Below are 16,378 nucleotides of genomic sequence, written 5' to 3' on the forward strand. Positions count from 1 at the left end.
ATCAATGCCTAGTTTTGCTCAATATACTATGTGATGCTATTTGTGATGTGATGCTAAATACACTGGGTATTTCCCTCGCTCCCCCCCCCAATGCTGATAGCCAATGATCAGCCAATGGGGGCAGGGAAGAAGCACAGAACATTCTGATGTCATATTACTCATTTTTGTGAAGACAGACATCACTGGGAAGACAGAGAACAGCGTGGGTGCTACACTCACATTCTCTTGAAGTGTAAAACCGAAGCACGGGAAAGGGGAACACTCTGGCTGGCTCTGTCCCTTGTCTTCTGCATAGTGGAGTGAAAGTAAGAACAGAGTTTCTACATGCACACAAGCATACATGTGCAGAAGCCCTGTTCTCATCTTTGCCCAAACCAGTGTTTCTCAATGTTTGTCCTCCACCGTACCATTTCATGCGGTCCACCTATTTGATGTCCACTGGTCCACTTATAAGAATATAAGAACAGCCCCACTGGATCAGGCCATAGGCCCATCTAGTCCAGCTTCCTGTACCTCACAGCGGCCCACCAAATGCCCCAGGGAGCACACCAGATAACAAGAGACCTCATCCTGGTGCCCTCTCTTGCATCTGGCATAGCCCATTTCTAAAATCAGGAGGTTGCACGTACACATCATGGCTTGTACCCTGTAATGGATTTTCCCTCCAGAAACTTGTTCAATCCCCTTTTAAAGGCGCCCAGGCCAGACGCCATCACCATATCCTGTGGCAAGGAGTTCCACAGACCAACCACATGCTGAGTAAAGAAATAATTTCTTTTGTCTGTTCTAACTCTCCCAACACTCAATTTTAGTGGATGTCACCTGGTTCTGGTGTTATGTGAGAGTGTAAAGAGCCTCTCCCTATCCACTCTGTCCATCCCCTGCATTTGACCGGAAATGCACTTATTTGACCGGATTCCACTTATTTGACCGGAAATAACTGGCAATGACATCATCATCAATTACTTCTGGGTTGAGAGACCAGATGCGATGCAACAAACACCAGTAAGAGGCTCAAGGTGGACTGAAGGGTTTTTTGAGCATGGAAAAGCATGCTTTGGAGTTCTGTCTACCAAGCCTCCTACCACTGTTTGCTGTGTCACATTCCTGGTCTTGCTGCTGGGCAGCAGGGGTCTAGCGTTTACTACCAGACACAACCTCAAGTACTACTGGTTGAGAAACACTGGCCCAAACACACCAGGGTTGAGAGTTGGGCCAGCAGTGCCTACAGGCCGGGGGGGGGGGGGAGAGGCAGGGCTAGTCAGACAATTTGGACGAGGATTTTGCTTACTTTTGGATGAGGGCACTGAACACATTATCTAGTCGCTCCTGAAGACGTAAATGGAGTTCCGAGCTCAGCTCTGTTCCGGAGGCCACCAATTGCTGGCGGAGCTGGAAGCAAACCTCCACCAGGCTTTCAAATCTGCCAGGAAACATGCCAGATGATGATATTTTTGTCATTATTCAAATCCTACATCGAAGATTAGACAAGCTCTAAGAGTCAAGTAAACTGGCCAAAGTTGCTATTTCTGGATTTTGTTCTAGCAACGGTTAGAGTAGCACCGAGTGCAGAATGCAGCTTCCTGAACACTTTTTCCCTTTTATTTAAAAAGTCTCTACTGTAGCCCGTATGGTTGCAACAAATGCAGACCAGCTGAAATGTCAGAAGCCAGAAGGATGGTGCAATCAGATTTCTGGTGGCTGGGAGCAGGGCTTTGGTGCTCTGAACAACTTGTTGCACCTCTACGTGAGTAGCAAAACCAGCGTAAATGATGAAAATCAACAAGTAATGCAGAATATAGTATCCAAAGCAAGACAGATCACGTAAACTGAACATAACACACAAAGAGCCCCGCTGGATCAGGCCAAAGGTTCATCCAGTCCAGTTTCCTGTATCTCCCAGTGGCATCACCAGATGCATCAGGAGTGGCTCAATTTGTATCATTTATTCAGGTCACAGAATTCAGCTTTCCTTGGCAGAGAGTTCAGATTGTCTGGGTGCAGAAATTTGAGGGTATTTGTTCGGGGAGAGGGGATGTCCAACACATATATGGGGTGTGTCCAATACATATAGTCAGATTCCATGGGACACAATATGGCACACATATGACAGTGAAGGTGGCCCCACAAGAGAAGTGGCCTTGCCTATTTCGGCTGTCTACTGAAACAGCATGGCACAGCATCAAAGAGATACTCTTCTGGCTTCCTTTTTATCAGCACCAATGGTACACCACCTCTTCTCTGCAGACCGGGCTGGAAAACCTCCAAGACCTACCAAGAAGCAGCTCATCAGCCAAGATGACATGGCAAGCTCTGGCTTGAGATTCTCACCTCTTCTGCAGTGGAGCCAAGTCTTCAGTGCAGGGAGTTCCATTCCCAGCCAACTGCTGCTGCCACTTCCAAATCTGAAATCTCATCAGCACTTGTTTCTTTGTCTCTTCAAGTTCCTTGGCCGCTTCCAGGAACAGAGCGTGAAGGTTTTGGAGAGACTGCAAGGAGGATCAAGTTATTTGGGAGGCTGAGGAAAATGTTAGGCAAGGTCCAGTGTGGAGAATGATATACAGTGCCCCAATGAGGTGAGGTTTACACACATTATAGATATTCAAATCACTCCCCCCCCCTGCACCCATGCATATACAGGTGGGGGCCTAGGTTTCCAGAAGAGATCTATTATCAGACCCCCTGAAGATACCAAAAACAGCTGATACTGAAAAACATGGTTTTGGGCCCTCTTATAGTCTCCAAAGGTGACTGGAAGTTGTGTGTGTGGTTTTTGGGGGTTTTTGTTTTTGCCTTTTAGGCCATTCTGAAGCCCACAGAGGCTGCAAGAATGGACATGCGCGGCATCTGTGGGCTTCAGAAAGCCCTCTGGAGGTGACCAGAGTGCAGCTCTGGTCACCTTTGGAGGGTTCAGATGGGGCCAAGTCTGGCTCAACATGGGTCTGGCTCAACAAGGATATGAAATGAGTTGATCAGGAGGCTCCACCAGTACTCAACACGTAGAGGGTAAGTAGGACCATGCCCCTGCCACCCAGCTTCACTCCCCAATGCTCATGTGCTACACAGAACACTGGTAGGGAGGGGAAACCTATGTGTATACATCTTTGCAGTTAAGCAAATTATCTTTCAGATACCAGGCCTGCTTGCCTTAGTTTTCACGAATAATTAATACTGATCTATTCTAAACTTCTATTCACAGAGCTATTTTTTAGGCTCCATGATTTAATGTAATTTGTTTTCTTAGGTTTTTTTAAAATAGTGTTGCAACTATGTTTGTAAGACACCTTAAGGATCAAAACGGTGAAATGACATTTGGTGGGAAGTCATCCTTTGGGGCAGAAAGACAGGATATAAATTAATCAATATTTTCCAACTATCTTAAACAGCGGCGGACCTCCCCAGACCTGCACCCTGGGCAAAGGTCTGCGATGGCACCCCCCCCGCGGGCTGTTCCCGCCCGCCCCCGCATAAAAAGCCACCCCTCCCACTCCCCTGAGGCTCACAGAGCCTCGCCCGACCTTAGCATGCATCAGGAAAGCCTCTCTGAGGTTCCCTGATGCTGTGCTTCCAGAAAACCAGAAGCACAGTTTCTGACCCCGTCAGGAGCCTCAGAGAGGTTTCCGTAGGGTCCTAGTGGCTCACGCTAGGGGTTTTTGCCCCATTGGACCTAATGGCAGGTCTGCAACTGATCTTAAATGCAATTAATAAATTTAGTAAAACTGTGTCTCGAAGGATAAGTGAAGAGTGAATCACTGTATCAACCAGGTTACTTACAGTCGCCTGCAGGCTCTCTTGAGTTGGAAATTGTAGCTCCAATGTTCTTTGCTGCAGAGAACCTGAGGACAGCAGAATCATGATTAACATTTGTAGACCTCCCGGTTCAGGTCTATCACATAAGCACGAGTTCAGGATTTTCTGCACATCTCCCGGAAAGGAGCAGTGTGTTATAAGCATTTCCATTTTAAGGAAAGAACCTGGGAAATAGAGAAGCAGTTGCACTAACATTTGGGGTACCTACCTTCCAACTGCATATTTTATCATTACAGTAACTCAACATGACCAGATATCTGTGATGGTACTTAGTCCTCCCTAGTTCCTTAAAGTCAGACTTGTTTTGGCCCACTAATGTAGTAAGTAGCCAGGCTCTCCACAATTTGCCAGGCTCAAAGATTCTCTGGCTGCCTTGGCTATCAATGCTAGAAGCAAGTGCGACCAGAAGGGAAGCCATTCTTTGAAATCCCATGGTTGTCTGGTCCCTTCCAACACACCATCCTTCCAGATCTTTCAACTGCAACCGCTCACCTCTTGTGTTGCCATTCATCTGCTTCAAGCTGTCCCGGAGCACCATGATCTCTTTCACTCTGTGTTGCACCTTTTGCAGATAGAATCCAAACCTCAGCTCTTCCCTTTGCTGCTGGATGCTGAGGGGCAAGCTCTGAAACTACAAGAAACAGCAATTAGACAAGACTTTCCTTACTTCCTTTTCCTACATAGTTAGGAGAGAACAATTGTTTCCTGAGATTACAGGCCTGCTGCAGTCAGAAGACACCTGTCCAAGAAAGGACAATACACCCGATGTAAAAACAAGAATAACCACCCTGTATATTTTCTGATTCGCTTTGAGGAAGACAGAGGTAGCACTCAGAAGCCAGGGGACAGTGGGCTCAGAGAGTGAGCGCAGTTATGCAGCTTGCGTTAGAGACACAAGAACCAGCAAGCAGACTATTTATACAGGGAGTTGCTTCCCATGCCAAAGAAGTGTGCCAGCTCTCATCCCACTCCTCACCCTTAAAAAAAATAAAAATCAAACATTTCATCAGTAGTTGCACATTGCTTTAGAAATAGGAGAACAGATAGAAGTGTGCTGGTAATGTGACCAGGAGGCAGCCAGCAGGTGCCCACCAGTACTGCCTCTAGTTATTCGTGCTGCTGTGCAGACTCCTTCCACAGTTGCACCTTTGGAGAATTCTGCGATAATGTCACCATCATTGCTAACTTCTGGGGAGCTGAGCTCTGTGCTGCACAGAGCTTGGTTTAGAACCACGCAGCTTATAGAGACAAGTGGTTGCTATCACATCCAGCTTTTCCCTAGTTCTATTTGAACTAAGCTGAAAATCTTTAAAACATTTCTCTCTTTCAGCATTTTTACTCCAGGACATTTATGTTTGTTTGGAGGACAATGACAACCCTCTCTCTCTCTCTCTCTCTCTCTCTCTCTCTCTACCTCTTTTAAAAATGTTGCATTTGTCTCCATCTTAGGATAAATATTTAGAATCCTATGAAAAATTACAGACTTAAAATCTCTAACTCTGTTGCAACTCCCTTGCTCAGCCTCTTCACATCCAACAGCCACAAGGAGTTAAAAATAAGCATTCCAGCCTAGCTCCGGAGACCTCTAAAAACAAAAAGAGAAGGATGAGGGCATCAGGAGCTGTATTTAAAGGCAGCATTCACAGAGCTCTCCTTTACCACTACCACAGATCAGAAAAAATGTGTCCAGCTATGCCATTTGCTCAAGCTTTCAAAATAATGGATTAACACGGCAATCACTAGTCTAAAAGAACTATCAAGTATTATAACACAACAAATAAATAACAACTGATAAACAACGAATAAGCGGAAAGGCTAAAATGAGACATTGCTTGAGAAAGGCCAGGATGTAAAAACGTTCTAGGGACATGGACAAGTAGGGCATGGCTAAGGAACAGAGATAGTGCTGGGCTTCATTGATTATTGTAGCTACAGCATAAGTGCTGTTATTTAGGGGGCAAAAGGAGACATAAGGGATAGAACAACTCTGGCATAAGGGATAGAACAACAGAGAAGAACTGTTGGAAAATCCCCTACCTTCTCACGAAGAAGCGCTTGCTCCCCTTCTAGGATCTGTTTTATAGCATCCACCAACTGCAGAGGCTCTCTCCGATATGTATGCTACCATTAGAAGGAAGAATATAGATATTGTTAGTGCCTTGGCATTCAACCGACCTGTGAGGCTATCCAATTTTTTCACCCCATCCAGAGTGGCTGCTGTACAGGTGAGTACAACTCTTAAGTATTCTGGGAAACGAAACCAGTGAAGGAGAGAGACTCAAACAACAGGTTGGGATGGGCCACTCAACTGCCTGTGACTCCATTAGTGAATGTATATCATCAGCTAGCTGTAAACAGGCTACACCACCTAGCAAGGCTCTCTGTTGTGAGATGCAGCTGTGGCATGGTCCAATTTATTATGCCACACTTAGGCTAATAAGGTTTCCAGGCCTTGGAGAGTTGGTGCAAGGCATGGAAACCAGCAGGAAAAAGGAGAAAACTGCTAACCAATATCTTCCTGTTGTGATAGTTTTCTACTTCCATGGAGTTCTTTAGAATATTAAAAACTGGCATTACCCGCCCATCTGCAGTCTGTGATGGTACAGTCCACTCTGTCACTCTTGGGATTCTATTGCTTCATTCAGGTATATGCCAGGTTTAATGCACTCATTCTGCAACCTGAGTAGAGCCAATATCTGGCAGCTCTGCAACTACTTGGGCTAACTGTTCCTGAGAACTTCCATTTCCCACAACAACCCTCAGGAGCCAATCAAAGGTGTACTTTGCATATGAGCAATCTCTAGAGCACATCTTTTGCATCATCAGATTCCCTCTTTGAGTGAGGGAAGTTCCAGTCCTTAAGCCTAAAGAAAGAGCTGCCCCAACGTGTCACAGCTGTGTTGCCAAGCCACCAAAGAAGATAGCCCATGGCAACCGTACTCTGACATACTAAAAGAAGACTAAAAAAAGTTCTCACAAGATGAAAGAGGATCCTATCCCTCCCAATACAACCACCTGCTGTGTGGTCCAGAAGAGAGACAGGACACTACTAAAAGCAGAAATACAGAAATCCAAAAATACATTTAGGGTCCAATCCTATCCTCGATCAGCCTGTATGACGCAGTGCCACTGACGCACTCTCCACCACATCCCAGGACCTGCTGGGAAGCAGGTTGGCAGGGAGAGGTAAGCAAATAAATGTATACTCCTCCATAGCTCCCTGGTTCCCAAAGGGCTTACTCAGATCTATCCAACTATTTTTTTGGTGTAAATCTGTTAAACCTAAGGGGGGATGTTGGGCCTGGGCTGGGGGCTCCAGATCTCGAGGACACTGCTGCCACCACGATCCACCTCCTTAGTCTGACCTGACCCCTACCCCAATGTATACCCTGCCATCACCTTACCGGCACTGACAGTTGGTCTGTAGACCAGCTCTGTTGGCACGGGGCTTATTATGCAGAATGATGCAAGCTACTGCCTTGCAAATGGTCTGTAAGATATGCTAGCAGCCCATGAGGTCTGCTAGCAGATCTTATAGGTAGGATTGGACCATAGGTGATTAGTGGTCAGTAACATGGCTGTAGCTACTGCTGATACTAGCTTCCTGTTTAATCTACCTCAGCACCGTGACATACCTCAACATTGGCAGTGAGCTGAAGAATCGGACCAGGCTGGCAGTTTTGTTTGGCCAAATCTTGTAGTTTCTCCAACATGGCAGAAAGCAGTCTGTCAGCTAAACCGACACAGAAAGAGTCTGAGCTGTTGATGAATTCCCTAAGGAGTTCAAAAGATAGGGGAGAAAAAGATGATGGAGGGCAGACCACCACTTTCGCATCCTTCCACTATTCCCTTTCAAAACTCCTTAATGTGATTGACCTTGTCAAAGCCAACCCCATACCCAATGGACACCATTGCCACCAACCAACAAAATCTGAGGAACAAAAGACAGCTTTTGACAGAGATATAACAATGTGGCTATGAGGAAAGGACAACTATCTTACAGCCTGGGTATATACCACTGAGGTTGTAAGCCAAACTGGCCTACCCCATTGGAAGTCCACTCCTTTCTACAGCTGCTATATTGTCCTGAACTGAAAACTGCTGAGAGGGAAGTCTAATGACAGGGCTGAGTGTAGAAGCCAAAGTAAATTCTGGAAGTATTTGGGTTGCATTAGTGACAAAAATGGAATGGCTAAGAGCTCATTCGCCCTTAGAACATAATGTTAAACTGATTTAATTGCCATGATTTACTCTAAACAATTCTAGGAAATAAGTTATGTGTCCGAGATTCTATTCCTCGCAATAGGAAGTCTTTGTCAGAGGTCTTTGTAGGGAATGCCACGATAGGGAGATAATTAAGCAAAGAATATAAATCTAAGAGTTACAGTTGTTTTGCTGGATCAAGCCACAGCCCATTTAAGTTCTAGAACAACCTTGTAGGTCAAGTCAACTAATAACTAGGATTAGCAGCACAGTCATGGAATTTGTTGAAATGTCGCAAGTACTACAATATTCAAAATGCACTTGCCCAAAATGCAGTTTTTCAATCTAACTAACATCATAGTATCTTGCACACAAGCCAATTTCATATGAGGCTGGGTAAAACTGGGCAATTTGTTTGCATTTTTCAGACATTTGGCAGCCAAAATAATAATGTGCACATCAGAGTATCATAATGAAATATATTGAGTGAACTGGTCTAACCAAAGCCATATCTGGATCTAGTTGCACACAGGAGATAATGGCACAGGATTTCCTGAAAATTGGGGAACTTTCTTGGTCATCAACTACTGCTACTTTTCTGGCCCATAGCACTTTGTATTTTGGGAAGAGACCCCAATCTGTAAAATATACCTTTAATAGTTGTTGTAACTACAGCAAATCTATGGGAAAGTGAACAACCACATGTTTTTCCAGGATACTAAACAGGTTCCAGACATATGGGATCCTGCCCCCATTATTTTTTAAGCATTTATTTTACATGCATTTCAACATGCATAATGATTCTGCAAAATTTCAACAAAATCCATTACTGTGATGAAATAACCCTCACACACCAAATTTTCTTGATTTGACACAGAATGACCCCAAAGAGGGTTATGGCAAATGTTGACTGCAAGAATTCCCAGGGGTCAGTGCGGCTGATAGTGTTTTCTATTCTATAGCCCAAGGGTGTCCAAACACCAGCCTGGGAGCCACTTGTGGGCCCTCGGGGACTCCCAATCCAGCCCGCGGAAAGCCCCCAGTATCCAAAGAGTCTCTGGCCCTCTGGAGACTTGCTAGAACCCATGCTGGTCCAATGCAACTGCTCTCAGCGTGAGGGCAACTGTCTGCCCTCTCACGTGAGCTGTGGGATGAGGGCTCCCTCCACTGCTTGCTGTTTCACATTTGTGATGCAGCAGCGGCAGCAAAGGCCAGCCTTGCTTTGTGCAAGGCCTTTTATAGGCCTTGAGCTATTGCAAGACCTTCATTCATTTATATAAGTTCCATCTCTAATATAGTCATTTATGTAAATTTATGTAAATTTATTCAAATTTGAAATGTAAATTAATTCTTTTTCCCCGGCCCCCAACATAGTGTCAGAGAGATGATGTGGCCCTCTTGCCAAAATGTTTGGGCACCCCTACTATAGCCTGTTATAAGCTGTGCACGGTTATTGAAATAGCAACACTTCTGCATTCTGGCATGCATGGATGGATTAAGGAGAAATAGCCTGATCGGGTAAAGGGCCTAGTCATGAGCAAGACGAGTAAGGCAGGACATGAGTATGACTGGAAAGGGGGGTATGTATGCATGTAAAAGGCAAAGACAGGAGGAAGCTAAGGAGCTGTGTGGCTTCTTAGGGAAAGACCCAGGAGCTACAGTGGACCTGGGATGTGAGTAATTTCCTTCCCCATGACTGATGACCAGGGAGGTTCAAGTCTTGTCCCTCCCTCTGCACATAAGTCAGCAGCACAAATTTTTCTTCGGAATCACATTTTCTTAGACAGCCCACCTTGCCACTGCAGTCCATACCAAAAGGTATTGTCTCTATTGGTTCCCCTATCCCACCCACATGAGGTTGCAATCCAGAAATCACACTATATAATATGCAACTGCAAAGGAGAATGAAGCTGTGCTCTTCTCCTGGTGGTTTTGCCCACCTCTGACCCTGCTGCTGCAACAAGCATGCATCTCATGTTATTATTATTAAGGCTATATAACGTTGGGGAAGGAAGATATGCAACTGGTCTGAGAAAGGCACAGAGCCAGAAAAGGTGGAATTGCATCATCCTGTTTTGCAACTGTGAATCCAGTGCTAGCACCAGGGTGCTGTGGTCCCTGAGGTCATGCCCTGTACTGGGGCCCACCCTTTGATAATGCATTAGGTGCTTCTAGTGCCATCGGTGCCAAGGGGTCAACCTAGCCAGGGAGACCTTCTGATGGGTGAGGATCTTTGGCCAATGGTCCACCTGGCCAATGTTTGATGACTCCTGCATGGATTCATTAGAGTCACAGTTTCTGAGTTACAGCTGAAATGAGATGGGATACAGGGCTGGCACCATATTGCAATGTCTTTTCCAGAGAGCTTTCTCTAGAGTATCTCATGTAGCAATATTGTGCCAGACTGAAAGCAGGACTGGAGGACATGCCTACCCTACTGAGTGGACTAGGGCAGATTGTACCAGCTGGGATGAAGAAGGACTGGTAAGGAGAGGATAAATAATGGTGCCAGGAATTAGTTTGGTAAATAATACTTCAATGCTAGTTTGGAAAGTTTAGAGACTACACTGCTCTGTAGACTTACCACGGCTGGTTCTCCAACCAGTCCCCAAGAAGGCATCGTAGAGTATGAGGAAACCCTTTGGTGAAGCCACTGCACTGCCCTGTAGTTAAGTCGGAGACAAGACTCCACTGGGTCATCTTGGAATTGGTCATCCACAATGGTAAAATAGAAGTTGGCTGTTGAAATAGAAACAGAGGAAATTTCAGTAGGTTGACCAGTTTGGAAGAGTCTTGCTGCTCTATGCTCTTTTTACCTGACTACTTTTTACCTATTTTTATGATATGCTGTTAATATGCTTTTATCTGTTTTTAAATTATGTTTTTTAATTTGTTTTGACCTTGTTGTAAGCCGCCTTGAGTCCCTCCGGGGAGAAAAGCAGGGTAGAAATAAAGTTAATAATAATAATGACTGTCTCCTTCACCATCCCAGAAAGAGAGCATCTATCGCTTGTTTAAATTGTCTTAATAGTTTTAGAAGAGACCAAGCGTCTAATTACTCAGATTACCAGACTATTAAACCACTCTGCCCACACGGTCCAACTACATGATTCAGCAGACCACAGAGTGATGCAAACAGAGGACTGGTGCTCTGCAAAAAGAACTTGGAGACTGTCCCGCATGGTAACATGAACCATATGCAACAGCTAAAGGGGTGAAAAAACTATAAGATTATTTAGCTGTAAACTGTCTAAACCTAGCACATCTTTGGAAGCTCCTTTGCCCATGTGAATCCCTCCAGCTGTTGTGATGTTGTCTCCTTTCATTCCACAGCAAAACTCACACAATAGTTTAACATAACAAAACACAATTAAAAACAAAAATTAAAAGCACAATAGAAAACACTATTAAAAAAAGGACACAGCTGTAAAACATAAAAATCAGCAATAAATAAAAGAAATAACAGTGAAATAACTTTATAAACTAATTCTAAATTGTCAGATCATCCCACAGCCCTTCCAGGGGAAGGGGGGAAACAAGATCTTAACCCCTAATCCTGATGGGCAAAAGAGAACGGGTCCGGCGAGCTTCCTTTGGAAAAGAGATCCTGAACATCAGCAGAGGCAACACACTAACTGGCTAGTGAGGACATCGCCCAAAAACTTGTCTGCCATTGCAACTACTCTGTGGACTCCTTCCCCAGAGAGGCCCACCTGAGCTCTTCATCACTGAGATTGTAGTTAAAAGGAAAGTCCTTCAGTCTTGCACAAGCCTTTCAAGCAAGTCTTCAGCTAAAGAAATCGGTAGTGTTTTTGCTTATTTCTGTGGTTCTCTTGGATTTAAACACTTTACGGCAGGGGTGCCCAAACCCCGGCCCGGGAGCCACTTGTGGCCCTCAGGGGCTCTCAATCCGGCCCGCAGGGAGCCCCCAGTCTTTAATGAGCCTCTGGCCCTCCAGAGACTTGCTGGAGCCCATGCTGGCCCAACACAACTGCTCTCAGCATGAAGATGACTGTTCGACCTCTCACTTGAGCTGTGGGATGAGGGCTCCCTCCACTACTTGCTGTTTCATATCTGTGATGCAGCAGTGGCAGCGAAGAAAAGGCTGGCCTTGCTTTGTGCAAGGCCTTTTATAGGCGTTGAACTACTGCGAGACCTTCATTCATTCATATGAGTTCCATCTCTAATACATTCATTTATGTAAATTTATTCAAATTTGAAATGTAAATTCTTTTTTTCCCCCTGGCCCCCAACACAGTGTCAGAGAGATGATGTGGCCCTCCTGCCAAAAACTTTGGACACCCCTGCTTTACGGTATTGTAATTGTCTTGGATAAAGGTTCTTATGGAAAGGTGATGGGCTATTCCAGTGCTATTCAAACTGGGGCGTCGCGACGCCCCAGCCTGAGGGCCCTGGTCTCTGCCCCCTTAAGGGGCGGGGGCAGCCTAGAGGTGGGGGGAAGGTCCTGGGGATCGCGCCGCTCAGGGGGCTGCAGGGGCTTGGGTGCACTTACCCAAGCTTCCTCCAGCCTCCCTGGGGTGCGGAGAGCCCGGCGCGACTTCTGGCAGGGTTCCCAGCAGCAGGGAAAATGGGCGGGGCACAATCGCTTTGCATCCACTTTCCCTGCTGTGGGGAGCCCTGTCAGGAGTTGTGCCGGGCTCTCCACACCGTGGGGAGGCTGCAGGAGGCTTGGGTAAGTGCACCCAAGCCCCCTGAGCAGCGCGATCCTGGGGATTGCGCCGCTGCCTTCCCCCCGCCCCTGCTGCCTCCTGCCCCCACCCCTGCAAAGACTTACTGGCTCTCAAACTCTCCCAGAGCATTTGAGAACCACTGGTCTATTCTAAAAATTATAAATTGTTTAGAAATCTAGTATAAGCAAAGTCTTCCCAGCAAAAAATGTTGTTGGGGCATAACAGCACACTAGTAATGCCAAAGTTTGTATTTACAACAACATATAACATACAACAAACCTATATAAGGCATATAGTATTACAACTAATATTTCCAGACAGTCATGTATGAAAGCATATGAAGTTTGTATTTAGTTCTTTAGTGATACACACTTCATCTGGCTAGGAAGGGTAGTTTTCAATTGCCCATCAGCATTTTACCTTGGGGGGTGGGTTTAAGATACTACTCTCAGGTGGAAACAAAAGTCCTCCAAAGACTGGATTTTAAACTTCAATGAACTTGTGCACTCTGGGCAACTGATGCCAGACTCAATTCAGGGAATTAGTCGAAGTTTAAAAGTTCCTTTTCACATGCTCCAAGTCCTCTCTAGTCCTTGTGCCTGGTAAGAGCCTCAGCCATATATTGATCAAAGCTTCTAAGCTTTCTAGAGGCTGGTCTAAGCTGATCGCAGAAAACAGGGTTAAGTGGAAGCAAAATCTGATCCAGCAGGGGGTTAGTCCCTAAGTTTTTACTGCTTAACATCTTGTCTGCACTATAGAAATTCTTGATTGCCATGCATCAGAAGGGAAGTTGATGAACCCCAAAACCATACATAGGGAGTAAAGCCGCTGAAGTCTAGTTCTGTATTGTGTAATCTATTTTGTTGACAGGCCATTCAGGCTTTCTTTCCATATCAGCTTACTATTCTTAATGCTTCCCGTTTTAGCTCTCTTCACCCTTCCCCCCACTATGGCACATTTAATGTTGGGGAAACATGACACAATACTACACTCCCTTAATTGTTTGTCACAGTTACCACGGGGTACCACAATGATCCTACTTCCACAGTAGCCAAGTGTTTTTTACTCATGTTTAACTCTGTTGAACTATAGCCAAAGTACCAGGGGCAACAGTAAACACACTTCATTCAATTGAACCATCATTTTGCAGGGTGCCATATAGGTTCACATCTGGGTGCAACTGCTGCTCGCCCCATGTAACCAGCAAACCACAAGCCTGCTGCTTTATATACCATTTCAGCATCTTTAATTGCTTTTTACCAATGCCCTAGCATAAGAAGGCCAGCCCTCTTGAGTTCACTGTAGTCAATAAGACAGTCTTGCAAAGATGTTTGCAGAACTAACTAGCCTAGGAAAATGTTTACTAGGCCACCAATCTACAGATACCTATGTCAGCCTTTTGTGGCACAATGGGAGCGGGAGAGAGCGAGAGATCTGTCCCATTGACAAAAGTGTCCCTGCTTGGTGTCCTGGAAGGAAGATCTTCTTCACTGCTGGTCAGCACTTACAAGGCTTGCAACAAGGATAAAACCTTAATGGTTAAGAAAGGAACTAGGAAGAACTTCATCCTCTCCCTGACACAGCAAATATTAAAGGGAGTGAGTTTGCATAAGAAACAACAACAGTGCAAAGTGCAGGTGGGGTGGGGTGGGGCCTTGACTGTCTGGATCAGGAAAAGCAATTGATAAGAATTACCAGCCCCATTTCCTTGAAGGTAACTGGCCTTAAAAATACATGACTCTCGAGGAACACCCAGAAGTTCCTTGATGGCTTTGTGCAAAAGATTATATCCTGGTATGTTACTTTGTTTAGTTAGAACCTCTGATAGCCAAAATTCAGTCTTAATTTAGGAAAAAATGCACAGCATTCAGAAAGCCTTTGCAGGCAGTGAGCCAGGCTCTCTTATCACACTTTGGTTTCTGATTAGAAGTCCTGGGAAACATGGCACACAGTGAAATTCCTCACCACTGTCAGCACGAAAACAGCTAGATGATACACAGAAGTCAAGTGGACCATTTCCTGATAGAATCTTTTGCCCCCATGGATGGAAAACAATCTTGGAACAGGGGTTGATCTCAAAGAAGGATTAAGCAGCTCCTGTTTACCTCCATGCTCCCCCCCACACACTCCTCCGCTCAAACTGACACCCACACACAGCTGCTTTTCATTTAAATCCAAAAGCCACTGGGGAAACTGTTTGCATGTTTATTCTAAAATGTTTAGACTTTAACTATTCAGTTGTGTCACACTCTTGATGACTTTATAGGCAAGAGCTCTCCATGCTGCCGTGTCAAGCCCAGCTTCTTTCCATTCCTGGATGTTCATCTCTGCATCCGTTATGGTGGTATCAAGTGGTATATTCTTTGCCTGCCCCTTCTTCTTGTTCCACTAACAATTCCTATCATCATTGAGTTCCAGTAAATTTGCACGTGCAACATGACCAAAGTAAACAGGCGTAGTCTTGCAAATTTGGCTGTATAAAAGTGTTTAATGATCTTTCAACTGTATGCCAATAAAGGTACTGAAACTGAAACTGAATTCTTCTTCAGTCAGCCATTAATAGCTTGGAGGAAAGAAAACCACTTACCAAGTGGTTACCCACACACCAGGGGAAGTTACCATTTGGTCAATAGTTACTGGTATTCTTGTCACCCACTCTTTAATACAGATTACGAGTGGCACTTCACCCATAAGAAAAAAGCAGGATATAAATCTTTTAAACTAAATAAAGAAGCATGCATCAATAGGAAGGGTGGAAAGAATGCAGTCTGTATCACTAGCCACTGGCCCAGTGTCAGGTTTTGGGAAGTGCAGGAGCAAAGCCCATAGCATGTACACACACATGCTCACATTACCTCTCCACTGCTCCAGAAAGAGAAAACAGGGTAGTCTGAATGCCCGTCCTGTAACAACGCTGGTTGGCCACTCAGAGAGCTGCGCCCAGCATGGACAACCCCTGGTGTTTGACCTTGACTTGACCAATTGAGTGTATGCTGGGGTGGCCAAACCATGGCTCACAAGCCACACATGGCTCTTTAACATATACAGCTGTCCCCCAAATCCACAGATCCGGTATCCACGGTTTTTGTTCTCTGCAGTTCTCCGTGGCCCCCTGCGTCTCCCCCATGCCTATTAATTTCCTTTTTCTTCATGTTAAAGCAGTCATATATCTTGGTTTTATAGATGCTACAAGAGGAAAGCAACAAGTATGCAGGCAGCCTGCATGCGAGGGGGACACAGTTAGAATGTTCACCAGAAGCCAGGCATGTTAACATGGGATGGGAGGGAGCAGAGGCCACAGAGCACTGCACTTATAGGGTTCTCCTGTGTGTGCGGTTTCCGTGTCCACAGGGAGGGGCTCAGACTGATCCCCGTGGATACAGGGGGATACCTGTAAAGTACAGCTTTCAGAAATATGTTGGCTGAGCTTTTTTGCATCACAATTAATGTAAAAGGTAAATAAGAAATTCTCAGGTTTTATGATTATTTACAGGGTATAACCCGAGAGTCCACTGGATTAAAATGTAAGTTTAATGTTCATGGTGAATAAATATATTTAAGAATTTAAGTGCTTCTTAAATATTGTGGCTCTCAAAATATTTGAAGTTTATTGTATGAGGGTCTTACGTTAAAAATGTTTGGCCACCCATAGCGTATGCCATGCTCCTGCACAA

The 16,378-nt window shown here is 45.1% G+C and overlaps 1 protein-coding gene across 2 annotated transcripts in view; it reads right to left on the reverse strand.

Moving 5' to 3' along the window:
* Positions 1-16,378, reverse strand: part of STAT6 (signal transducer and activator of transcription 6) — an 85,326-nt gene that overhangs the window by 27,457 nt on the left and 41,491 nt on the right. For both annotated transcript variants that reach the window (XM_066618287.1, XM_066618285.1), the window contains exons 2-8: positions 10,598-10,752; positions 7,446-7,584; positions 5,848-5,931; positions 4,303-4,441; positions 3,775-3,836; positions 2,332-2,489; positions 1,292-1,423 (exon numbers count right to left, since the gene is read on the reverse strand). In XM_066618287.1, coding sequence (XP_066474384.1) covers positions 1,292-1,423; positions 2,332-2,489; positions 3,775-3,836; positions 4,303-4,441; positions 5,848-5,931; positions 7,446-7,584; positions 10,598-10,728 — 845 coding nt within the window. In that variant the 5' untranslated portion in view covers positions 10,729-10,752. The remainder of the gene's footprint in view (positions 1-1,291; positions 1,424-2,331; positions 2,490-3,774; positions 3,837-4,302; positions 4,442-5,847; positions 5,932-7,445; positions 7,585-10,597; positions 10,753-16,378) is intronic.

The sequence above is a fragment of the Tiliqua scincoides genome, chromosome 2 (assembly GCF_035046505.1).
Source record: "Tiliqua scincoides isolate rTilSci1 chromosome 2, rTilSci1.hap2, whole genome shotgun sequence".
Taxonomy (NCBI): Eukaryota; Metazoa; Chordata; class Lepidosauria; order Squamata; family Scincidae; genus Tiliqua; species Tiliqua scincoides.